This window comes from Marmota monax, unplaced genomic scaffold (genome assembly GCF_021218885.2).
Source record: "Marmota monax isolate L192 unplaced genomic scaffold, Marmota_monax_Labrador192_F-V1.1 WCK01_AAM20220418_F8-fsc00060, whole genome shotgun sequence".
NCBI classification, from domain to species: domain Eukaryota; kingdom Metazoa; phylum Chordata; class Mammalia; order Rodentia; family Sciuridae; genus Marmota; species Marmota monax.
Window position 1 is genome coordinate 7059794 of NW_026692826.1, and position 26157 is coordinate 7085950.

The 26157-nt window shown below is 33.5% G+C and overlaps 1 protein-coding gene across 1 annotated transcript in view; it reads left to right on the forward strand.

Annotated features, from left to right (window-relative positions):
- Positions 1 to 26157, forward strand: part of CUNH18orf63 (chromosome unknown C18orf63 homolog) — a 58753-nt gene that overhangs the window by 24739 nt on the left and 7857 nt on the right. Inside the window, 6 exon segments of the mRNA XM_058580703.1 lie at positions 3283 to 3392; positions 7062 to 7158; positions 7268 to 7353; positions 8566 to 8749; positions 20382 to 21364; positions 21366 to 21387. Of these exon segments, the coding sequence (XP_058436686.1) occupies positions 3283 to 3392; positions 7062 to 7158; positions 7268 to 7353; positions 8566 to 8749; positions 20382 to 21364; positions 21366 to 21387 (1482 nt within the window).

Sequence of the window (26157 nt, forward strand, 5' to 3'; positions counted from 1 at the left end):
ATGCTGGTGAGAGATATCTTTTCCTTCCAAAAGTTTTATCTATATATAAATTTACCAGAAGATGAGAACATTTACTGAATACTGGTTAATATTACACCATAGGTTAGAATCATATTGAAATTCCCAGTTCTTAACTTAATAGTAAGAACACTTTGAGCATGTTATTTATCTCTCTGAATCTCACTTTTTCTAGAACATTGTGGATGATATCTACCTCATGGGTTAAATTATATTAAGTGCTTCACACAGCATGTAGCCTATAATACAAGTTAAAAAGTGATAGCTTTTAATATTATAAGTAAATAGATTGAGACAGAGGTTAGATAATTGCTCTAGACCTTAAGTGTAGTAAGTAAGCAATTCAAGGTTTAGTTTGTACTATTTTTTAGTTGTAATATTTTTTAGTTGTTAAACTATACTATGCTTCCTTCATTTAGATTTAGGTTCCTTGGCTTAAAGATTATTATTATTTTTTTTGGTACTAAGGATTGAACCCAGGCCTCATGCATGCAAGGAAAATACTAACTGAGCTATATCCCAGCCCTCCTTGGTTTAAATTTGTATGCTTCATAGAGCCTTACAGAAGTGGGTACTATATATATAATCTACTTATTTACACATTTGTTCTTAAGCTATAGACAGCCATTTATTGGTGATCATAATGTATATGACACATATATTACATATATATGATATCTAGTTATATTACACACATATATGTGTGTGTGTGTGTGTATATATATATATATATATATATATATATGACAGTTATGTAACAATGTTTGTCAATGTAGTATCAAGTTTTATAGAAAATATATTATTAAATTTAGGGATTCAGATAAAAAGAAGATGTCTGAGAGAGTTCATCCTTGAAACCTTTGGAACTAATACATACTATTTTCTACCATTTTGTTCTTAAAAAATCTCCTTTCTCCTTTTTCCAGAATTTTATATCATTTATTTGTGGTTTTTCTTTTACTTACCACTTCAATGTTGCTATTTCCTAGGGTTCCATTATCAGCCCTCCCTTCTTTCCTGTAGCAGGTTCATCCATTCCCATGGCTTCAACCTATACACCTCTACCTCCCAAATAATCTAATGTATTTCTCTGTTCTCTCATAGACATTTTCACATAAATATACCAATGGTACTCAGACTCAATTATGATGTCTAAAACTGAATGTATTTTTGTCACCTCCCCCAACCCAGATCTATTCCTTCTTTATATTTATTCTTTGACAACTGCCAACAAAAGTCAGTAAGTACCTTTTAAGAGACTTCAGAATCAACTTTCGCTCATCCTCTTCCTCACTTCTTCTATTTGTCTTTTAAGCCTAACTTGGTCTCTGTAATTGGCTCCTCTCTCTCAATTTCCATTACTGTTTTATACCAGTCTTTCCCCCTTCTATTTTATTCTCTACTTCTCATAATGCCACAGAGTTCTCCTTTTAAATCAAAGGTCCCCAACTAACTATCTCTAGTATTTCAATGTTGCCTAGAAAATTAAGTTCACATTCTTTAAATTGACATTCTAAGGGAAAAAATATTTACTGAGTACCTGTTTATAAGTATGGTTTTAGTAACATAAGGATACTTCATAAATATTTGTTTTGTAAATAGATATCATGGGTTAGCATTCTCTTGGGTAGTTTGCTAGTCTTTAGAATAATCTTTGTTGAGAAAGACCAGTGTGGACAAGTGCTGGTATCATGGAGATCCCAGCAATAATTGGCTTGAGTCTTTGAGCAGTGTTGAAAATTCCCACTTGAATATAAACTCAAGCTGTATAAATAGATATGCATGAGAACTCATAGACTGAATATTTGAACCCAAGAGCTACCTTTTTCCCGCATTTTTAAAAAATATTTTTTAGTTGTCAATGGACCTTTATTTTATTTATTTATATGCAGTGCTGAGAATAAAACCCAGTGCCTCACACATGTTAATCAAGCACTCTGCCACTGAGCCAAAGCCACAGCCCCCTGATAGCTACATTTTTAAATTCCATTTTAGGTTGTGTTTTCCCTCAGTCTAGTCATCCACCAGTCTAACATTCATGGCCACCCTGTCTGCAACCATCTTTTTATCATATGGCTTAAGCAACTGATCTCATAAGCATAAGATTAGGGTATTGTCTATCTTTATGTATGTTCTGAATGACTTTGTTCTTATCTTATTTTTTTCTTTTTTTTTTTTTTTTTTGTGTGTGTGTGGTGCTGGGTATGATACCCAGAGTCTCACATATATTAGGTAAGTGCTCTACCACTGAGCTATGAGCTATTCTTACTTTCCTCTTCTTGCATTTATGTTTTTCTTCTCTGCTCCTTCATTCCCATTAGTCTTAAGGAATGCTGTAGAAATTCTGAAGATAGCCACTGGACGTAGAGGAGATGGGCCTAGATTCAGGCCTGCAATGGTTGGAGTCAGATAAATCAGAGTTTGGGCAATGTTTCAAGTATATTGTTAAGATGCTATTGACTTGACCAGATAATAAAAGTTGGCCAATTTAGCTGGAATTCCTTGAAAAGCAATAGACACTAAAGTTAGAACATTGTTTCCCAAATGATGTTATGGATATTAAAATGGGTGAGGAACAGTGAATCATTCTCCCTAATCTTAATATAGTGTCCTTTCACCCATTAATATTTCTTTTTTTTTAACCTTACCTGAGGCCTCTAAATCTGACTAACTATAGGAAAATATGTCACAGGAGCTTTCTTCCAGGGTGAGAGAACTGTAAGTGGATACACATAAGCTGATGAAATACCATACTCTATTGTTAGGGAACTGAAGAAATAGGATAAAGCATTCCAGGAGTCAGAAAAGGGATATAAAAGAAAAATGGAGCATTGCTTCTGTCTTCTGTCCTCCAAAAGACCAAATAGAGGTCTAACCACCTATCCTGCACTTAAAAAAATGTTTAAAAACTGATTAAGCAGCTGTGCTTACAAAATGTAAATAGCTTCCTTTAGAAGGAATTCAACTCCCTGTAAATTAACATAATGAAAACTCCTAAAAATGAGTTGAAAAAATTACAAAATAGGAGTTTGGGTTGGAAGGATAAAAGGGAAAGTGTGAAATACTTGATACACTGTACTGAGAAGAAACAGGGTGCTGTGACACATGGATTGCATATTGTAAAGCGGCTATGCATGATTCAGTGAAGCTTAAATCTTTAAAACTACTGGATAAACTACCTGTGCATATAGAGATTGTATTTTTAATATTTTTTTGCCAAATACTTTGAGGACTTATGCTTTAACATCTTATTTCAATTAAAAGCTAAAGGAATTTGATATTTCTCAAAGTATTATACAGAATTTTCATTCTAACAAGAATGCTGTTATTGAGAGACATTCCATTTTGAACAACTGGTGCTACATTTTACCAAGGTGAGATTTTAATTTGTAATGTTGAAGGTGGGTTCAGAATATAGTAATTTCCTCAACATTGATATGTGTAAAAGTATAGATAATTTTGATGAATTTTAAAAACTGAATTGTAACTTTAAAACAGTACTGGAATAATATTGTCATACTTACAGAAGTCAAAATTTTCTTTATTAAATTACCAAAATAATTTTATTATGTATTTACATTTTTATTAGATTTAGTTTTAAAAATCAGTACAGTTTCTACATTTCTCATTATAAGATGACAATCTCATAATACTATATCAAAATTTTATAAATTTGTATCTAAGAATGATTCATTATAATTTTATATGAACTAAGTTTTAAGTGTGTATTATCTTCAGAAAAAATGATTACTTATCAATGTAAACGTATAAGATGAAATTTTAACCTGCTCAGGAAAATGAATTAGTAGCATAATTTAAATGTTGAAGCAGGGAAGAGGTAGATAGGGAAAAAATGTAACTGTCATTTATTAAACTCTTAGCAGACTTTTCCCTAAAGTCTAGCAATTACCAGTCATAATTTTATGTGGCGATGTTTTACTAATGATCATTTTGTATTTATAATTGGCACATTGTTTGCAGCAATTCAACTTAGTTTTGCTAACAATTTTAGTTGTTAAGATTTAATACAAATAAAGGCTATAAATGAAAAATCTGCAGCTAATGTCAATCTCAGGGCACAGCTAATGTCATTCTCATTGATGAAAACTTGAAAACTTTTCCTCTAAGATCAGGAACAATACAAAGATGCTCACTCTCATCACTTATATTCAAAATAGTACTGGAAGTCCTAACCAATGCAATTAGGAGAGAAAAAGAAATAAAAGACATCCAAATTAGAAAGGAAGTAGTTAAATTGTCTCATTTGCCAATAATTTAGTGTGATATATAGAAAGCTCTAAAGACTCCACCAAAAAGCTTAGAACTAGTGAATGAATTTAGTGGAATTGGAGAATACAAAATTAACATACAAAACTGTACACTAACAATGAAATGTCTGAAAAATAAATCAAGAAAACAGTCCCATACATAATAATGCATGCTATTTCGCATGCACGATAGAGAGAAGAAAATAAAAGCAAATTACTTCAGGAATAAATTGAACCAAAGAGGTGAAAGACCTATACATTGAAAACTATAAAATACTGATGTAAGAAATGAAGAAGATAAAAATAATTGGAGAGATAACTCATGCATGGATTTTTTAAAAAACAGTATTTTACAATGTCCATACTATCCAATCTACAGATTCAATGCAATTCCTATTAAAATATCAATGACATTCTTCAAAGAAATGGAAGAATAAAAATCTTAAAACTCCTATAGAACCACCAAAGACCCCAAATAGCCAAAGAGACCCTAAATAAAAAGAACAAACCTGGAGGTATTACATCCCTGATTTCAAGCTATACTGTAAAACTATAACTAAAATAGTCTGGTACTGGCATAAAAACAGACCAACAGAATAGAGGGATCAGAAATAAATTCACATTTTTATGATCAATTGATTTTTAACAAAGGTGCCATGAATGTATGATAGGGAAAGGAGTATTTTCCATAAATGGTGTTGGGGAAACTATACATCCACATGGAAAATAATAAAATTAGAATGCTATTTCATACCCTATAAAAAATCAACTCAAGAAGGATTTTGTAAAACTACTAGAAGAAAACATACTGGAAAAATCTGAGGATTGATTTCTTGGATCTAAACAAAAGTTCAGGCAACAAAAGTAAGAATGGACAAATTAAAGAACTTCTGCACAGCAAAGAAGCAGTCAATAGAGTGAAGAGATAACCTATGAAATGGCAGAAAATGTTTTCAAACCATGCAATTATAGGGGATTTGTCTTAGTCCATTTTGTGCTGCTGTAACAGAATAACTAAAACTGGTTAACTTATAAATAATACAAATATTTCTCACAGGGCTGGAGGCTGGGAAGTCCACAAAGTGCCAGCATAGTCAGTGTTGGTGAGGAGTTTCTTTTTTTTAATTTATTTTTTTATTATTTCTTACATACATCACAATAGAGGAGTGCATTGCATTCATAATTTTTTTGCATTGCAATTCTTAATACATCTGTTGCATCATTTCCATGGTGGAAAGGCCACAGGCAAGAGAGAGATATGCCATAAAGTAGCGCCAAACTTGTTCTTTTATACTAAATCTACTCCTGAGATAATGGCCTGTAATACACTCATGAGAGCAGGCCTCTGGCCTAATCACCTCTCAGGGTTCACACCTCTTAAAATGTTACAATGGCAATTAAATTTCAACATGAGTTTAGGAGGGGACAAGCATTCAAACCATATCAGGATTAATAACAGACAAACGACTTGATTAGACATTTCTCAAAAGAAGACCTACAAATGGCCAATACATATATTTTTAAAAATGTTCCACATTAAGGAAATGCAAATTGAAACCCAATGTGATATCACCTCACACTGATTAGAATGGCTGTTATTGAAAAGACAAAAGGTAAGTATTGAAAAGGAAGTGGAGAAAAGGGAAACCTGGCTTATTGTTGGTAGAAATGTGAATTAGTATAACTGTTATGAAAAACAAAGTGCAGGTTCCTCAAAAAGTTAAAGATGGAACTACCATATGATCCAGCAATCATACTACTGAGTATATTTCCAAAGGATCTACAAAGGAAATGAAATAAGTATGTCAAAGAGATACTGCATTCCCACATTCATTGTAGCATTATTCACAGTAGCCAAGATGGATACAACCTAAGTATGCCTCAGTAGTGGACTGGATAAAGAAAAGGTGGTGAATATATACAATGGAATACAATTTAGCCTTAACAAACAAGGAAATCCTATTATTTGTGACAACTTGGATGAGCCTGGAGGACTTTATATTAAATGAAATAAGCCAGACAGAAAAACAAATTCTGGGTGACCTCATACATGGAATTTGCGATTTTAAACCCATGAAGCAGAGAATGGAATGGTAGTTGCCAAGGAGTAAGGTGGGGGTGAAGAGGTAGATTAGGGAGATGATAGTCAAAGGGTACAGAATTTCATTAGGAGGAATAAGTTGGAGAGATCTTTTGTACAATATGGTGACTATAGTTAATGATATATTCTTAAAAATTACCATGAGAAGATTTTAAGTATTCTCAACACAAAGCATGTGTGTATGTGAGGCAAAGCTTATTATGTTAATTACCTTGATTTAGCCATTCCACAGTGTATACATCTTTCAAAACATCTTGTCATACATCATAAGTATATGTGATTTTTATTTGTCAATTAAGACAAAAGATTTAATACAATGTGTGTTTGAGAAAATGATTAGGGTTTTTGTTTGTTTGTTTTTTAACTCAGAGGCACTCAAACACTGAACCACATCCCCAGACCTATTTTTTATTTTATTTTGAGACAGGGTCTCACTGAATTGCTTAGAGCCTTGCTTTTGCTGAGGCTGGCTTTGAACCTACGGTCCTCCTGTCTCAGCCTCCCAAACCACTGGGATTACAGGCATGCGCCACCACGCCCAGCTTAGTTTTTAAATTTATATGTGGTTAGTGAAATAGTTGCTAAATCTTTGAACACTTTCTAAATTGCAAGTTAACTTATCAAGCTATATTTAGGCATTGGCTCATATATTTTACCAACTCTTATTTTCACAGTATGAAAATGGGACAAATAATAAATATTCTTCATGTCACACCCCCTGACTGTCCATTTCACTCATTTGAAGATTTCCAAATGCACTGGGATGACCTGGTAGGAGCAGAAATATATGTTATATTAGAGTTATCTTTTTTTGTTTCTTGTAATTTAACCAAAGTTTGGCTTTCTCCAAGATGATTTAAATTTTGTGCTTAATTTATAGTATGGCTATAAACTTTCAGAAGATTGTGGAGATGTTAAAATATATTGCAACATCTACTTCAAAATGGTTGGAGAAAGAACCTTCACGTATCCTTTAGGCACCACTTGTATCAGACGTTGTCTGCCCACCTTTTATCTAGTCTTATTCCCACTACCAGTTTGTCATTAGCTAAGTGAAACTACTTTTCCCTCTACTTCCCTGCAAGAGTGGCTTTTGTTTTGCTTAGAATTTCTCCCTATTTACTTGAGGATGAGCTTATTAATAAGGCTAATTTTTTCATTAAATACTATTTCAACAATTTAGATAAAAAAGAAAACAGAGTAGACAAAATATTTTCATATTTGTTTCCTAGTTAAAAAAAAAAAAAAAAAGTAAAAAAAAAAAAAGGGTGTAAGTCTCCTTAGCCAAGAGCTCCCTCCAGTGGTATGTTGGACATTATTGGAAGGGTTGAATTAAAGAAATTAACGAAGATTTTTCTTTCCGGAAGGTTAATTTTACAGGCAGTTTAGAGGATATGACTTGCATTTAATGCATCAAATTAACTTAAGAAAATAGTTAACAGTATTTTTTAAAAATTCAATCATAAAAAGAGCACAAGTGCTCAGGTAGAACTCTAAAATCTTAATAAGCACTGAGTTCACCCTTCCTGTCTCTTACTCTTTATATTCTGGCCAACTGGAATTTAGAAATGGAATAGCCATCACCTGCTCTCTCTATTTTACATTTCCTAACCATCTGCTGTAAAACTGAGGTTTACATATACCAGTTACACCCTTTCACTCAATGTCAAGACATTATTCCAGGTCTTTAGAATATTTCTCATGAGAAAAAGTAACTTCTTCCCTCAGAGAACTGCTTTTAGGATTTGATTATAATCCATATGTGTTGGCTTTCTGAATATTTCATTGATTTTTGAGATATGAGATATTCATCATTATAACCTACAAGTGTTATGTTTTCCTTATAATTTTTTTTAATATCTTATTTTGCCAGCTGTAAAATTAGGGAACAAGAGTTGCCTTGATTGTGAATGTTATATTAAAATATCATATACCCCCATAAAATATGCAACTATTATTAACAAAAAGTTAAATTTTTTAAAAATGGAAGGAATGAAGAAGGTCTCTGAGGAAGTGTGCTTTTGGGCTTTGAATAGTATGGGACAGGCAATATAAAACCTAGCTAGGATTTATTTATGTATCTTTTCAACATTGCTATTTAAATACTTTTTAAAATTCCATGACAATTGCTATCTCGTGTATACAAAACCCCTCACATTGTTCTTTAACATTGTTCAGATACCCTCTCTGTTGCATTAGAAGTCAGCCCATACAGTTCTTTCCAAGGGTAGATTTGGAAGGAGTATTGAAAAGTTTTCTTTCAGACTTAAAGTCTAAACTACCCCAGATATGTGGATTTCCCATAAAGATGACAAATAAACCTTGCTACTACACACATGAACTAACCAAACCTCATATACAGGTAAGAGATGTTTTAATCTTAACTTAAAGTTCAAATCATATAATGCACCATCTTACTTGGATCTCTTGCTTTCTTTGATGACCCAGTCCCTGTGTAGGGACTTTTTCTCCTAGTTCAGTGTTTCATTAATACTATATGCTATCATCAATGTATTTAGCCATTTATTCTTGCCATTTGTCACTGGTGTATTTAACATGGTATTATAGTTGTTTACTGAAATATTTCACCTACATTGAGGATATAAATGAGTTGGGTTGCTAGAGATTAAAGAGGGCACTAAAGAGTATTTTTTGGAGACCGTGCTGTTGGTACAAACTCAGTTCAGTAGAAGGCGGGGTGCCTGCTGCTCACCAGGATAAGCCACTGGAGGTCTTCTCTGGAAGCTGCAGGAGGAAAGCAGTACTGGCTCCTATCTGACTTCACTGAGAAACCACTATGTCTGCTGGTGGATAAGTGAAAGAAGGGCCATTCGGGGTTTATCCTATACCCTAGAGTTTGTTAGAACAAAGGGGTAAAAAACTTAACTTGAAATCAGATTTAGAGTTTTAAGTTTTACTAATCTAGAAAACTTTGGGGGAATGAGGACTGCTTCTTCTGGGTTTGTCCTCACTGTATTTTTAAAATCAAATTTTATGGTGACATATAGCATACATATAGAAAATACATATATGTACAGTTTATTTTTTCCTCTGTTCTTTTTATTTTTAATTTATTTTTATTTTTATTTGTTCTACTTAATTGTATATGACAGCAGAATGCATTTCAATTCATCAAACACAAATGGAGCTCAACCTTTCAATTCTCTGGTTGGACACAGTATAGAGACACACCATTCGTGCAATCATACATGTACCCAGGGTAATGATGTCCATCTAGTTCTAACATCTTCCCTACCCCTTTACTCCTCCCCTCTTTCCCTTTGCCTAGTCCAAAGCTCCTCCATTCTTCCCATGTCCCTCCCTTCATCATAGATCAGCATCCACCCATCATAGATCAGTATCCACTAATCAGAGAAAACATTCGGCCTTTAGTTTTTGTGATCGACTTATATCGATTAGCATACTATTCTCTAACTCCATCCATTTACCTGCAAATGCCATAATTTTATTTTCTTTTAATGCAATATTCCATTGTATATACCAGTTTCTTTATCCATTCATCTATTGAAGAGCATCTAGGTTGGTTTCACGGTTTAGCTATTGTGAATTCAGCTGCAATAAACATTGGTATAGCTATGTCACTATAGTATGCTGATTTTAAGTCCTTTGGGTATAAACCAAGGAATGGGATAGTTGGGTCAAATGGTGGTTCCATTCCAAGTTTTCTGAGTAATCTCCATACTGCTTTCCAAAGTGGTTGCACCAATTTGCAGTCCCACCAGCAATGTATGAGTGTACCTTTTTCCCCACATCCTCTCCAACACTTATTATTGCTTGTATTCTTGATAACTGCCATTCTAACTGGGGTGAAATGAAATCTTAGAATAGTTTTGATTTGTATTTCTCTAATTACTAAAGATGTTGGACACTTTTTCATATATTTGTTGATTGCTTGCTTGTATATCTTATTCTAAGAGTGTCTATGCAGTTCCTTAGCCCATGTATTGATTGGCTTGTTTGTTTTCTTTGGTATTACATCTTTTGAGTTCTTTATGTATTCTGGAGATTAGTGCTGTATCTGATGTATGTAAGGTAAAAATTTGCTCCCATACTGTAAGCTGTCTATTCACCTCACTGATTGTTTCTTTTGCTGAGAAGAAGCTTTTTAGTTTGAATGTATCCCATTTATTGATTCTTGATTTTATTTCTTGTGCTTTTGGAGTCTTGTTAAGGAAGTCTAGGCCTAATCCAACGTGATGAAGATTTGGGCCTACTTTTTCTTCTGTTAGGTGCAGGGTCTCTGGTCTAATTCCTAGGTCCTTGGTCCACTTTGAGTTGAGTTTTGTGCATGGTGAGAGATAGAGGTTAAATTTCATTTTGCTACATATGGATTTCCAGTTTTCCCAGCACCATTTGTTGAATAGGCTATCCTTTCTCCAATTGGCACTTTTGTCTAGTACAAACATTGGTCTACCAGTCTATTTTGATGCCAATACCATGCTGTTTTGGTTACTGTAGTTTAATATCTGGTATTGTGATGCCTCCTTCTTCACTTTTTTTGATATAGATTGCTTTGGCTATTCTGGGTCTCTTATTTTTCCAAATGAATTTCCTGATTGCTTTTTCTAGTTCTATGAAGAATGTCATTGGGATTTTAATAGGAATTGCATTAAATCTGTATAACAGTTTTAGTAGTAGGGCCATTTTGACAATATTAACTCTGCCTATCCAACAGCATGGGAGAGCTTTCCATCTTCTAAGGTATTCTTCAATTTCCTTCTTTAGTGTTCTGTAGTTTTCACTGTAGATGTCTTTCACCTCGTTTGTTAGATTGATTCCCAAGTATTTTATATTTTTTGAGGCTATTTTAAATCAGGTAGTTTTCCTAATTTCTCTTTCAGTGGGTTCATCACTTACATATAGGAATGCATTTGATTTATGGGTATTGATTTTATATCCTGCTACTTTGCTGAATGAATCATGTCATCAGCAAATAGTGATGGTTTGAGTTCTTTTCTTATGCATATTCCTTTATTTTGTCTGTCTGATTGCTTTGGCTAGAGTTTCAAGGACTATGTTGAATAGAAGTGGTGAAAGAGGGCATCCCTTTCTTGTTCCAGTTTTTGGAGACAATGCTTCCAATTATTATTATTTTTTCTGTTTAGAATGATGTTGGCCTTGGGCTTAGCATAGATAGCTTTTACAGTGTTGAGGTATGATCCTACTATTCCTGGTTTTTCTAGTGTTTTGAACATGAAGAGGTGCTGTATTTTATCAAATGCTTTTTCAGCATCTATTGAGATAATTGTGTGATTTTTGTCTTTAAAGACTATTGATGTGATGTATTACATTTATTGATTTCCATATGTTGAACCAACTTTGCATTCCTGGGATGAACCCCACTTGATCATGGTGCACTATCTTTTTAATATGTTTTTGTATGCAATTGGCCAGGATTTCATTGAGAATTTTTGTGTCTACATTCATCAGGAATATTGGTCTGAAGTTTTCTTTTCTTGATGGGTCTTTGTCTGGTTTTGGTATCAGCGTGCTGCTAGCCTCTTAGAAGAGTTTAGAAAGGTTTCCTCCTTTTCTACCTCACGGAATAATTTGAGGAGTATTGATATTAGTTCCTCTTGGAAGGTCTTATAGAATTTGGCTTAGAATCCATCTGGTCCTGGGCTTTTCTTGGTAGGCTTTTGATGGTCTCTTCTATTTCCTTGCTTGAAATTGATCTGTTTAAATTGTGAATGTCCTCCTGATTCAGGTTGGGTAGATCATATATTTCTAGAAATTTGTCAGTGTTGTCAAAATTTTCTTTTTTGAGTATAACTTTTTCAAAATAATTTCTAATTATCTTCTATATTTAAAAAATGTCCATCATTATATTTCCTTTTTCATCACAAATTTTAGTAATTTGAATTTTCTCTCTCCTTCTCTTCATTAGTGTGGCTAAAGGTTTATCATTTATTTTTCAAAGAACCAACTTTCCATTTTGTCAATTTTTAATTGTTTCTTTTGTATCAATTTCATTGATTTCAGCTCTGATTTTAATTATTTCCTGTCTTCTACTACTTTTGGTGTTGATTTGTTCTTCTTTTTCTAGGACATTGAGATATAATGTTAGGTCATTTATTTGTTGACTTTTTATTCTTTTGATGAATGAGTTCAATGCAATGAATTTTCCTCTTAGCACTGCCTTCATAGCATCCCAGAGATTTTGTTGTATTGGTGTTCTCATTTACCTCTAGAAATGTTTTTATCTCCTCCCTGATGTCTTCCGCTATCCATTGCTCATTCAATATCATATTATTTAGTCTACAGGTGTTGGAATATCTTCTATTTTTTATTTTATCATTGATTTCTAGTTTCATCCCATTATAATATGATAGAATACAGGGTAGTTTATCTCTATTTTTTTTTGTATTTGCTGAGAGTTGCTTTGTGGCATAATATATGGTTTATTTTATAGAAGGATCCATATACTGCTGAGAAGAAGGTGTATTCATATATGTACAGTTTAATAAATAATTATCAAATGCCCATGTAAATAAATCCAGGCATAAAATATAATATTGTTAGGAGTTTGGGAACCTCTGCTTACACATTCCTAGTTATTACTCAACATACTGAAAGAAAGGTAACCACTATCCTGACTTCTTTGAAAATTATTTCTTGGTTTCTTTGTTTTTTTAAACTTAGTGTGATCCTTAATTCTATATTTGAGTTTTGCCTCCTTTTGAACTTCATGCCAAGGAAATTGTAGAGATGTGTTCCATTGGGTCTGGCTCTTTTTGCTCAGCATTGTATTTGTGACATTCATCGATGTTCTTTCATTTAGCTGTAGTCAGTTCACTTTCATTTCTGTGTAGTTTTTATTGTATTTTATTATACCACAGTTTGTTTATCCAGAATACTATTGATGGACATTTGGATTGGTTCTGTTTGAGGCTATCAGTAGTCATGCTGTAGTGAAAATTTCTGTGTGTCCCCTGGGTGTATGGACATGATTCTTCCAGCAGTGAAATCAGTATGCTTCCAACTTTAGTACCTATGCCAAACTATTTTCCAAAGTGGCTGTGCCAGTTTATACAAATCCCCTCCTGACTCAGTCAGCATAGGAGAGTTATATTGCCCCACATCCTTATCCACATGTGGTAGTAGTCTTTACTTTCAATCATTCTGGCAGATGTGTTTATTATCATATTTTTAATTTATATTTTCCTAATTATTAATGAGGTTGAATACCTTTTCATATGCATTTTGACCATCATTTCTGAAGTGTCTTTCCACCATTTTTGTACTGTGTTGTATGTTTGTTTTTAATCCTTTTAGAGGTATTAACAGACAACAGGTATGAATTCTTTATCAGTTATGTGTTTCACATTTATCTCCTTCCATTCTATGACATGTTTCTCATTCTCTTAATGGTATATTTTAATTGACAGGAAGTCTTATTTATAGCCAAAATTATCCATTTTTTAATGATTGGTACTTTTTGTGTCTTTTTTTTTAAAAAAGTATCTGTACCCAAAGTGATGAATGTATTCTCTTATAATATCATCTAATAAAAGGGTTATTCTTTTCCATCCAAATTTAGATATACATTCCCATTGGAATTTATTTTTGTTGTATGGTGTGATGTGGGCAATAATATTTCTTTGTTAATATGGATATCTCTTTGCCCAAGCAATAGAATTGAAAAGACCATTCTTTCCCTGCTATTTTTCAGTGTACAATCTCTTTTGTAAGGTGTCTTATGTGTATGGGACTATTTCTGGGCTCACTCATCTTTCTCTGATTTGTTTATTTATCCTTGCACCAATACTATACTTTCAGAATTATAATTAATCTTAATCTTTGCATTTATTACAAATATTAGTGTAAGAACATTAAATTTTATAAATTTATTAAATCTAGTGAAGCATCTTATTATTCTTGATTCATGCATTTTCATTCAAATTTAGTTAGTTTATCAAGTTTTACACACATACATACACACACACACACACACACACACATACACACAGCCTGTTGGGATTTTGATTGGAGTTTATCGAGTCTTATAATATTTTATATTTCTCCTCATATTTAAATATATCTAATTACTCTCAATAATAGTTTATAATTTTTATAGGTAAATTTTGTACACCTTTATTAGATTGGGTCTTAAGTATATATTGTGAATGAACTTTTAAAATTTATTATCTTTTATTTTAAAATATTTTCATATTTACTATAATTTCTTTTTTGACCCATGAATTATTTAAAGGTCTATTTCTTAATTTCCTAACTTGTGAGAATTTTTTAGTTGTTTTTTTCTTTTTGGTTTCTATCTTATATTTGCTGAAGGGGTGTTCTGATCTCCCACTATGATTGTGATTTGTCTGTTTCTCCTACTTTTAGCTTCTGCTTTCTGTATTCTGAGACCACAATAGTAGATACATGTAAATTTAGAATTGTTTGTCTTCCTAGTGAGTTTTAACTTGTTTGCATTTTGTATGACTGGACTTACTTGTTGCCAAACAGTAATAAGAATTCTGGGCCTGCTGTATTTTACCCAGAAACACAGAAAGGGCTTTCCACTGAAGGCATTTGAAAGGAAAAACTAGTGTTGCCTTGTCTTCATATGCCACAAATCCTTCTTGAAAAAGCTTCTGTATTCCATTAAGATTTATGGAGATTTTCCTGAATGTAACTGTATTTTTCTGTATTGGTAGATAGCTAACAGATAAACTTGTTTGTTCTCATGGAAAAGAGCATCTGTCCATTATTACAGCATAAAATAGGAATACACTTATTGCTGGAACCACTGTGTATACTTAAAAAGGAACTACATTTGGATGCCCACCAGGAACAGAAGTGCTCTAGAGATCATTCACAGGACTACAGTTTCTCTTTCTGCATAGCTTGTCTGCTCAATGTGCCTTCTTGACTTACTTACCAAGGATCTCTGTTTAGTTTCCACTGCTATAGTGATTTGGGCTTTATTTATTTGCCCCAAACATCATACCTTGTGACATTTTTTCAGGTTTTATTTCCATGCCAATTATTTGAGTTTCCTTATACTCCTCTACTAAGATCCACCAGAGCTGGTATCTGAGACCATTCTCTTCCTAAGCCCAGTCACATCATCTGTCACTAGCCAGCTTATGAATTTGGTATCCCTGGGTCAGGGGCTATCCACCCCCTCTACAATTAGCTGGGGAAGATGGCACAAAAATATGGTAAACTAGACATCAGGGGCTATAAGCAAGGCTTCCTTAGAAGGACTATGAATGGACAAATACCACTGACATCTTTATGATACCAGTCTTAACATTTTTCCCAGACATAACCTATTTTATAGTTTAGTTGCTAGCCAAGATTACATTCAGAGAATTTGGAAGAAGATATATAATTACATCATGTGTTTTTATTTATTTATTAAATACAGTTCAAATCTGTTTTATAAATACTAAATCAGGACAATGTACTTGTGAAAATTGCTTCATAAATGTAAAATAATAACTGGAAAATTTGATCATACATTATACCTTTTGCTTATACATTTTCTTCTGAAAATGGAACCCTGATAATAAGTAAAGACTTATTGTAATGAGTCTACTCATTCCTTTCTTTCCTTTTATTTTTCTAGATTAAGTGCTTTTCTAGTCATTTCTGTGCTTTCTGTGTACCAGATACCTTTACATGTATCCTCTAATTTAATTATCAAAATTGGCCCTAGAGATAAAAAATTGTTTTCTTAATTTTGAAGAAGAAGGAACCAATGCTCAGGGAATCCAAGTATTTAACTGAAGCCACACAGTTTAACACACTGCAAAATTAGAATTGAAATCCAGGGGGCTGGGGATGTGGCTCAAGCGGTAATGCGCTGGGGCGCTGGGTTCGATCCTCAGCTCCGTATAAAAATAAAATAAAGATGTTGTGTCCACCAAAAACTAAAAAATAAATATTAAAAAATTCTCTCTCTCTCTCTCTCTCTCTCTCTCTCTCTCTCTCTCTCTCTCTCTCTTAAAAAGCAAAAAAGAAAAGAAATCCAGATAGTCATTCTGAGTTTTGTAATTGGAAAAAGTTTAGATTTCCTGTTCAGAGCTCAGGTTCTAGAAGTTGTCTGGTTTTGAATCCCTTATTACTTGTATAATTTGGGGCAAGCTATTTGATCTCCCTGTGACTTAGTTTCCTGACTTGTAAAGTGGTATGAAGAGACAGTGGTGGTGAGACACCACTTGTCATGGATGAAACACTCTGGGAGCAACTCTGAAATGGAATCTAGTGCGTGTCATGTTTGTCAGGGATTGTCTTTCACAGGAGCAACACCTGTGAAAGATGGGAAGAAAGCAAGGTTGGGTAAGACAGATGTTGAAGCAAGGTAGGCACTAGACAGCCTTGGCCAATCCTCCCAGCCGTCTGAGGCTAGACTGGCCCATCAGAGTTCTGCATTGGCCAGAATTGCCAGGCCTTTGTAAACTGTCCTGAGTTTTTAAAACTCAGCTGATTTTTTAAAATGTTCTAATTAGCAGGAGTGCTTAGCCAAACTAGCTGTTTTAAATTATGGAAATTTCTAAAGATGCTTGAAAGAAACTGGTATAATGAACACTCACATGCCTGTCATCTAGCTTCCCTTGACATAATTTTAGGTAAGGGATAAACCAGAGTTATTTTGAGACAAATTTCAGATATGTTATTCTTTTACCTTAAAGACTGTGGTGTGCATTTCTACCTCATAAGAGCATTTTTATACCTACAAGAATTAACAACAGTTCCTTAATATCATCAAAAAACAGTTCATACTACAATTACTCATTTACCTCAAATATTCATTTTTCAATCAGAAAATATGTCTCTAAATATCTTTTCATCTATACCATTATCTATAACAGTTATTTGCTAGAAAATCAAAATTATTTACTTTGGAGAATATCCCCACACTAAGCTGGTGCCATGCATATATATAGGTCTTAACAGATGAAGTACATTTGTTCACACATTTTGGTTATTTCTTAAGTTTCATTTAATCGTTACCTTAATACTAGGCCTCCATTAGATATCCATTCGTATCTAAATATAGGTTCAAGCTTTTGGGTTTTGTCTATAATTTTATATCAGTGTGTAATGTTATATACATTATATATAAATTCTAGAAATTAAAGGTCCACCAAAGTGCATTTTCCAATGATACCTAGGAGAATAATTATAATGATATAATAAAGCTTATGCTTTTTGTTGGCTCGTGACTTCACAAAGCTTTGGTTTGTTTACCATTTACATATATTTAAGTTCTGTGAATTATTTATGATCTCATCTGCTGTTTACATAGTTTCTTTTTAGTCTTCTTATAAATTTTGAATATAAACCTAGAGATTCCCCCCTTTGGGCTATTTATATTATTTTAAAAATTGAAATTATGAGTAAATAATATATTGACACAGGCCAAGGGGCAAAACAAACTCCTGGAAACTATTTTCACTAGCAGTGAATATCTCAGGCAAGAAGAAAACAGAGTATGAATATAAACATATTTCAAAAACAAGACCCATATTCTGGAAAAGTTTTATGATAGAACATAAGTAATTTATTCTTACATGAATCTTTCTAGAGTGCATTTTTCTTTTGATATTTCAGGTTGTAGGTATGTAGTTTAAAAGTTACTACAGTTTATGAAACCCAGGGTCCAAGAAATGAATGTTTTTCACTTTTCTATAATAATTTCATCCTAGTTCTTGAACCCTTTTTTCATCAAATGGGAAAAAAAATTCAACCTGGACACTTCAGGGTAACTCAGACACTTCAGATAAAGTCATCTCCTTGAAGTAGAATTTCAACCATATTTAAGAATCCTTCTCACTTGCTTAATTGGTGTGCATAAGATGAGGGCAGTGGTGCACGGGGAAATTCACTGGTAGGTTTGCCTAATAGGGTCTATAGCAAAAGCACATGCTTTAAGCTTCATCTGCTCTGGATATCTGCAGGGCTGGTGAGTGATCACCTGAGCTTCTGCTAACTATAACTGAAAGTCAAAGAAGACATTTGTAATTAAGCCTTTCATCAAAAATAGCAGAAGTGGGGCTTTACCTTACTTCCTCCTTCCAAATTTTGTATATGTGTACTGATTGGCTGGTCCTAAATCAAAACCCTGAATGCAAAGAAGAAAATGTCACTTTGAGATTTCCAGGCTCTTGCTCAGAAAAGAACACCATGAAGAAAGTTGAATGGAGGTGAATACCAGTATATCATTCCCACTGGGGATGGGGCAAGCCTTCACTTCTTGATCGATCTGATGGTGATGGTCTCTTCTCGTGGTATCTTGACAAAGATGGTATACAAGATTACTCAGACAATTTTTACCTTTATGTTGGCTTCCATAGACAGAGGACTTTAGAAGAACAGCTGTACCCCACTCTTTACTCTCTAGAGGTATTTGAATTGTGTCCCCCAAAGTGTATGTTAAAGTTCTATAGATTTTAAAATTTTAAACCACTACAATTTTATGTAACTTTTTGTGCCTCATAGATAATTGGGTCCATCTCTTATTTTTCCTATTTACAGGTCTGATCTCCCCAAAGTCTCTCCTAGTTTCCGCTTAACCCCATTCAACAACTGAACTTCAGTAGGCAGGAGAAAATACAATTGTTCTGGTTTGAATGTTATTCCTAGAAGCTTTTTAAATTTTATTTTAAGCTGTGAGATATTTTTGATGTAGAAAGGTGAAAAATCACTGTGTTCAATGTTTCAGATTATTACTACATTTCACTCTTATAGACACTAAAATTTAATCGGTATGTATTTTAAAAGATTATAAACACTTCCATCAATAGATGAATTGATAGATAAAATGTCATATGTGCATTCAATGGAATAGTCAACCATAAAAGAAAATGAAATTCTGATGTATATTACAACATGGATGAAACTTGAGAACATTATGCCAAGTGAAATAAGCCAGACACAAAGGGAGAAATACTGTATTATTTCATATAAAATATCTAGAATGGGCAAATTCATAGAGTTATCTAGACTAGGCAAATTGCTCACAGGAGCTGGGAGAAAGGGGAAACATTTTTGTTTGGGATAAAGAAAATGTTTTAGAAATCATAAGATAACATAAGTTCAATGTAAATTGTACTTTCAGCCAGTAAATTGTTCACTTAAAAATAGTTAATAAATGGTTAATTTATTATAAAATTTTTGTTTTATTTATTGTTATGCTTTAAAAAGAAAACATGACTTTTAATTTTTCAAGCTAACCATAAATATTTGGCTCTCTTTGATGCATCTGACCAGTCAGTTTGACAAATACTTGCTGAAACACTGTGGTAGGCAACAAAAGTACAAACACAATTAAGACAAAGCCCTGCCCTGTAGCCAAAATCCCACTTATCTTAAAAGGTTTAGTGTAGACACAACATCTCCTCCATTGATTTAATTTTTTCAACAAGTACTTTTGAGTAAGTATAAAAGATATAAGAAAAAATAAGTCATGATTCTTACTCTCCAAGAATGTAGTATCTATTTAGGGAGGTGAAACATTCTCACTAAACCATAAGACCACTTCCCTGTACTAGTTTTTGTGACAGGTAATTGTTAACTAGCAGCAGATGCTTAGAGGGTTGAGAGAAAAACAGTCATTCTGTGGTAGATTGGCAGGTGGAGGACTTGGAGGAGGTGGGATTTTCAAGACAGGGAGAACCACAGCTGAGAACAGATTAGAGAAGAGGGAACATTCTTAGCAAGATGGATGCATGAACACTTCTGGAGGACAATGTAGCTCTCTGTGTATGTAGTTTTCATAGCTATTTACATAGAATTTAGAATATTCCTTCATCATAAGACATTAATTTGAAAGGATGGATACAAACCGTAAGAAATGTACATACTATACCAGAAGGCCTATTTGCGTAGTGTTTTTCTTCACCTGTTCTACACATTATAGTATTACTTTATATTCTTTTTTTGATGATATTTATATTTTTATTTATTTTCAGTTAAGGAAATTATTACTTTATTTTTTTTTCCAATTTCTATTCTTTCAGGAAAACAAAGTCAAGCCGCCCAATTTGACTACTAAAAAACTGTTCAGGGCTTCTCTGACTCAAGCCACTTCCTTAAAACCTTCCTGGGCTCCCAGTCTTCTACCATGTTCAGTAGCAACAGACCACAAGGTGGAGCTTTCCACAAGCCAGCCACAGTCTGGCATTTTCTCATCTCTGCATGGCCAGCCAGAGTCTGCTCAGGATAGAAAGCCATCCCTGTCTCACAAGGTTCCACAACTTTGTTTTAAAGAGTCAAAACTCAACAGAGGAGACAATCAAGTTCAGCAAACAAGCCTTAGCTCCCAAAATAACATCACCCCTAAATTTATACCAATTTTCAAAAATAAAATGTTACAGACAAACAAAAATATCTCAGCACTTGGCAAACTGAAAAGAAAACAGCATGTTTTTACAGAATCTAAATTGTTTTCACTTAAAACTAGTATAATCAAGGACGACAAACTAAATTTAGGTCCAACTATTAAAAAAACACCCAATGGTAACATTCAGATGCATGCTAGAAATTTAAATCAGAAGAGCTCCAGATCTCTGCAAGAAATAAATATTGAGTCCTATGAAAGTATGACAAAATATTCCTCTTCTCATGGAAAATCAACCGTGAGATCAAATGAAAGCAAACAGCTATCTAATAGTGAAGTATTTCAGATGTCAAATAATAATTTAGGTATGATAAAAAGCTCTGTTAATTTCCATGAAAGAGAAAATTTAACAAGTAAATGTATAACAGAAATTTTAGGGAAAAGCCACAAGTCTCTAAAACTGGAAAGACAGCCACACATTTTTGAATCAGACATAGAAACTAAAGATCCCCAACTACAGCAGCAATCAGCAAATCAAACTAAAGAAGTCAATGTAAGTGATCATAGGTCGATAGTAAGCAGAACAGCCCGGTCTAAAAGAAAATTACATCTGGAGCCTTCAGACACTTCAAAGAAGCATCATTCCAGCACTGCTCATTGGGGGATCCAGTTCTTCTAGGGACCAGGTAAAAAATAAAATTTGGAAAAATTGTTTTAATCTGATGATATTCATGATGTACTAGACCTTTAAAAAGTAAGAATTTAAATGATTTGCCCAAGATCATCTAGAAACACAAGTATTAAGAAACAGAATTTCCACCCAAGACAAGTGTAAGTTTATACAGTTAATTTTTAATAAAGTGTACTTCTTCAGTCTGATATAGATACCTGATTTGGATAAACCAAAACCTAAGAAATCTCTCACCATTCCCCAAACTTAGAACATAGATGTAAAAGAAAAGAATATCTACCAGTAACTGAGATGATACCTTTTATTTGTTTTTCTTTATATTATTTGAATTGGGTTTGCTACTTTGGGGGCTCCCCAGTATTTTGGTAAAAGGGAGCTATTCTTAAATTTCTTTTTAATATCAGCAAGGAAATAGGGAGAGGTAGGAATGGCATATCCCTTGAATAAGGTCTATGCACAGCCACTGTTTTGTATAATAAAGACTCCAGAGAGGGAATGACATGGAGACAGGCCCTGTGGGCTGCTTTTCACTCTTCTGGGGTCCCTGCAGACTAGGAAGTGAGGACAGCGGCAGCCTGCCGTAAGATGTAAGGTTATACACCTCCAGAATACCATCCTTCTAATTGGCACCTGAGATAACAGACCTCAAGGGAGACCAGAGGTTCATCACCAGGTCAGAATTCACTCTGAAAGGGATGTAGTATCAGCTAAATTTAAACTTGAGATCTTGAGATTTAATTGACAATGCTGAGTCCATGGCACTGAATTCATAAACTTGTGCATCTGGAAATTATATTTTATTCTGTGTTTCCATCTGTTCTTCTCTAAGAACAAATATGTTACTAAAATATCCACAAATACTTTTTTTACATAGAACTATTGGAATACTTTCAAATTCTTTAGGAATCAACTAGAAAACATTCTTTCCTCTTCCAAATGCTATTTCTTCCTATAACTAATAGAATTTTTATCCTAATTTGAATTAACTAAAAAAGGTATGTTATAATGTTGTATTTTATATTGTTTTAGACATTTTACATTTTAATACACCCAGTAGGTGGTTAAGGAAAAAAGTGTACCTTAAAACTTGTTATTTGTATTTCTGGAAATAATGTAATATATTCCAGATTTTATATTATTTTAGAAGTATAGCACCTTCTTACTTTGTTTACTTAAAATCTGACATAATTTTTAACATAAAGTCATTCCATCATCTATAAACAATAACATAATGAGGATGATTATAGAATATCATTATAGATAACAGTTTCTCCTAATTAAAAAATTAATATGTACTCCTGGGAAAAGTTTGATAAAACAGCACTATCAAGAAAAAGTTTTTAAAAAAAAAACTGCCTACAATTTCTCTTTGCAGAGATGCTTGCAGAGATGACCATTCCAAATGCTGATGAATGCTCTTCTAGATGTGTCTCGTGGTCACTCCTGTGAGCATGAGTCAGGTTCCGTGTGCTGCTGTGGAACATCCTTATTCACTTGATAATTTTCTCTTTAATTTTATACAGATCTTTGGAAAGTTTCTAATTATTTTATATAGTAATTTGATAATAAAAAATATATTTTGCCGTTACTATTTTTATTATTGAAACTAATTTGAAGAATTATTTTTTATTATCAAAATTTTTAAATCACACAAAGTGCAGATAACAGTATGAAAAAGCACAGTCACCCAGATCCACCAATTATTAATGTTTTGCCACTGCTCAATCTGGTACTCATAGACACGCATTTTTTGTTGTAATATTTTAAAGCAAATTCAAGGTATCACATAAAATTTCACTGATGAACAAACACTTCAGGACCTATCTTGAATGTAAGGTATGGTGTATTTTTTAAAGAAAAAATCAGGATGTATGTATATATTACATTTTGAGGATGTCTACTGTGTCTCATTGGCTCACTAAATTTCACTTTTGTTTTTACATGTGAACTAACAGGAATCCCTGAGTACGTAAAGCCTATTTTACAGCAGAAGGAGAGCTTTTATTGGAGTGGAGATTTCTTTTTCCAGCAACATTTCTTGTCCCCTGCAGTGTGCCAGGCAGTGAGTTAAGCCTTGTGTCCATTGCTGAAACCAAGGAGACAGCTACTGCCTGAGCCCCAGGACTAATAGTCTCCAGCAAACTCTTCTGACTCCTGACCCAGGCCTCAGGCTACATATGTATTGAAGCAAATGTCCAGAATGACCTTCTGGTTCATATTATAAATAAATTATCTAACATTAGAAAAAAAAAGAGAAACACAAATAGAGCCTCTCACCTAATGAGTGTTATTCTGGCTTTCAAACATTTTGGACATTTATTTTATAAAACATGATCCAGTTGTTGCAATACATTTAAAAGAAACCAAAAGTCTTCATTGAGAATCCCACTGAAACAATCCTTCATCAAGAATTGGTAGAGAACCAAGTTGAAGGTGAACTTTGATTGTTTAAATGTGGTCTGTCCCCACCATTTCACTAAACCACTGCAGTTAAACAAAAATAGGCATAAACTCTCCTTTGAAATGTAAATAGAACTCTATCTCCTGAAACCTTTAAGCATTTTTGTTTTCCCAGAATTTTCTCTATTTCCCAAGTTGCCATTTTCACAGGCACATACACTTAGTTTAAAGCCTGTTTTGAGTGTTCCTTTCTCCTTCTGAAGCTAGTATTATAGATAAGTAAGACACTGTAGTAAAGAATGGGACATCATTTGTCAGTGAGGCTGTGATGACAGGATTTGTCTGTGAAAGTAATATTCACAAATATGTATATGTGGTCAGCACGGTCATCCACACATGTAATCATTGTGAAGCCAAACTTTCCACTGCTCTGGATTCCCAGTCTGCTTCCTGCAGTTGCCCTATCATTACTAAGCCTTAGGCAGTGAAGACTTAACATTGTAAACTAAACAGAAGAGCTAAAAGAAAGTCCACTGCTAAAGTGATGTGTAACATCTCCGAGTTCTTTATATAGAGAATCTTGGTTGCTCCTCCTTCACTTCATTAGTATGTAAAATTTAGAATTTACAATATAGTATTTCACTTTGATAAATGTAAACCTATGTGGCAAAACTTGCTGTGTTAATATCAGCTAATGTTCTTGTGTAAAGTAGGTTTATTTTTCTCTTATAATTTTATCCTAATGAAAGTTTGAAATATATATGTGTGTACTTATATGTATGTGATTTAATCTTGATTGGTAGATAGATTGTTGATATAACATTCCATGTTCAGAAAAAAAGTTTCTAGACCAAACTTTGTGCTCATATTTGCAACAATGAAGATTTTGGTACATTTCAAAGATTATAATTTCTGAAAGCCAAGATAATTCCAAATCTAATTAAGGAAAACTAAATTTTACTTGTTTAAGTTTTTGTTGATTTATACACAATGTGAAACTCTCCCCCTGAAAAATCATTATTCACATTCCAATTGTGCATTAGTTTTAGAATCATGATTTCTTTTTGCCTATATCCAGAAGTTTAAGAAATCAGCCATTATATTTAAAATACCCATGGAAATAGGCCAAAATTAATTTCAAGAATCATACTTAAAGGAGTACCAAATTCTTCTCATGTAATACATTTTCAGAGTATGTGCTGCTTTTACATTTGTATTTGTTTTTATTTATACTTTTATTACATGTTATAATTATACCATTTATTGTATTTGCTGCTTGCCATAGCAAAAAGGTAAAAATCTGGAGTTTCTCAATGATTAGTTTTTACTTGACTAACCAATCAACCAGATTTTGCTTTTTTTTCAAATTGCATATGATCTGGTGTTATGCTGGAACTGACAAAGTATTGAATATTTATTAATACTTAAGAGTAGCCAGTTTATAAAGAAAGATTTAAGGTCCTTACGCATTGATATTTAAAATGTTCATGTCGTCATATCCTTTATAGTGTTTTATTTTAAATAAAAAAGAAGATATTTCAAATTACTGTATTTTTTCGTATGTCAGAGTGATTGTATATAGGACTGGAAAAGCTTAGACACATTACAAATTCCTTTCCTGCTGTGATTCCATTTCTTTGCATGCATTTGCTACTGGGCCTATGTAAACTACCTTAGTGCCTTAGCACTTGCTCAAACTGTTGTTCTCAAAAGTCCTTTGTGATTTCATTCAGTAGGTATTTAGTACTGTGTTTGTTGTGTGCCAAGCACTATTGTAGATACTTCGGGCATATAAAAGAACACCAAACCTAGTTCTAGCAGAGAGATAAGTGTAGTAAACATAACAAGTAAGTGAATTAAATAGCATATTAGAAAGTGGCAAGTACAATGGGGTCAGGAAACATAGAGCAAGGTTCAGCAGATGGTCCTTGAGCAGAGACTTTCACAAGGTGATGCAGTTGGCCCCAAGGATAACTGAGGGATTGGCTCTACAGGCACCAGGAACAGATATGGTCAAGAATGTCAGAGAACCTGAGTGACCAGAGTAAAAGGAGCCAGAGAGGAATAAGGAGGGATAAGATCTAACTGCATTGTACCTCACAGGCTGTGGTAAGGGCATTTTCATTGACTATCCGGGGATGGACCCAAAGCAGTGGCATGATCTGACATGTTGCACCAGTATCCTCTGGTTACCATGTCATAAAAAAAAAAAAAAAAAAGTAGCTGAGCTGGGGGCTACGGTGTGAGAGGAGAAACAAGAAGACCAGTTAAGAATCCAGGCAGAAGATGAAAATGGCTGGAAATACTGCCAGATGAGAACTGGCAGTTTCGATATATTCTGAAGGGTAGAGCCCACTGGCTTATG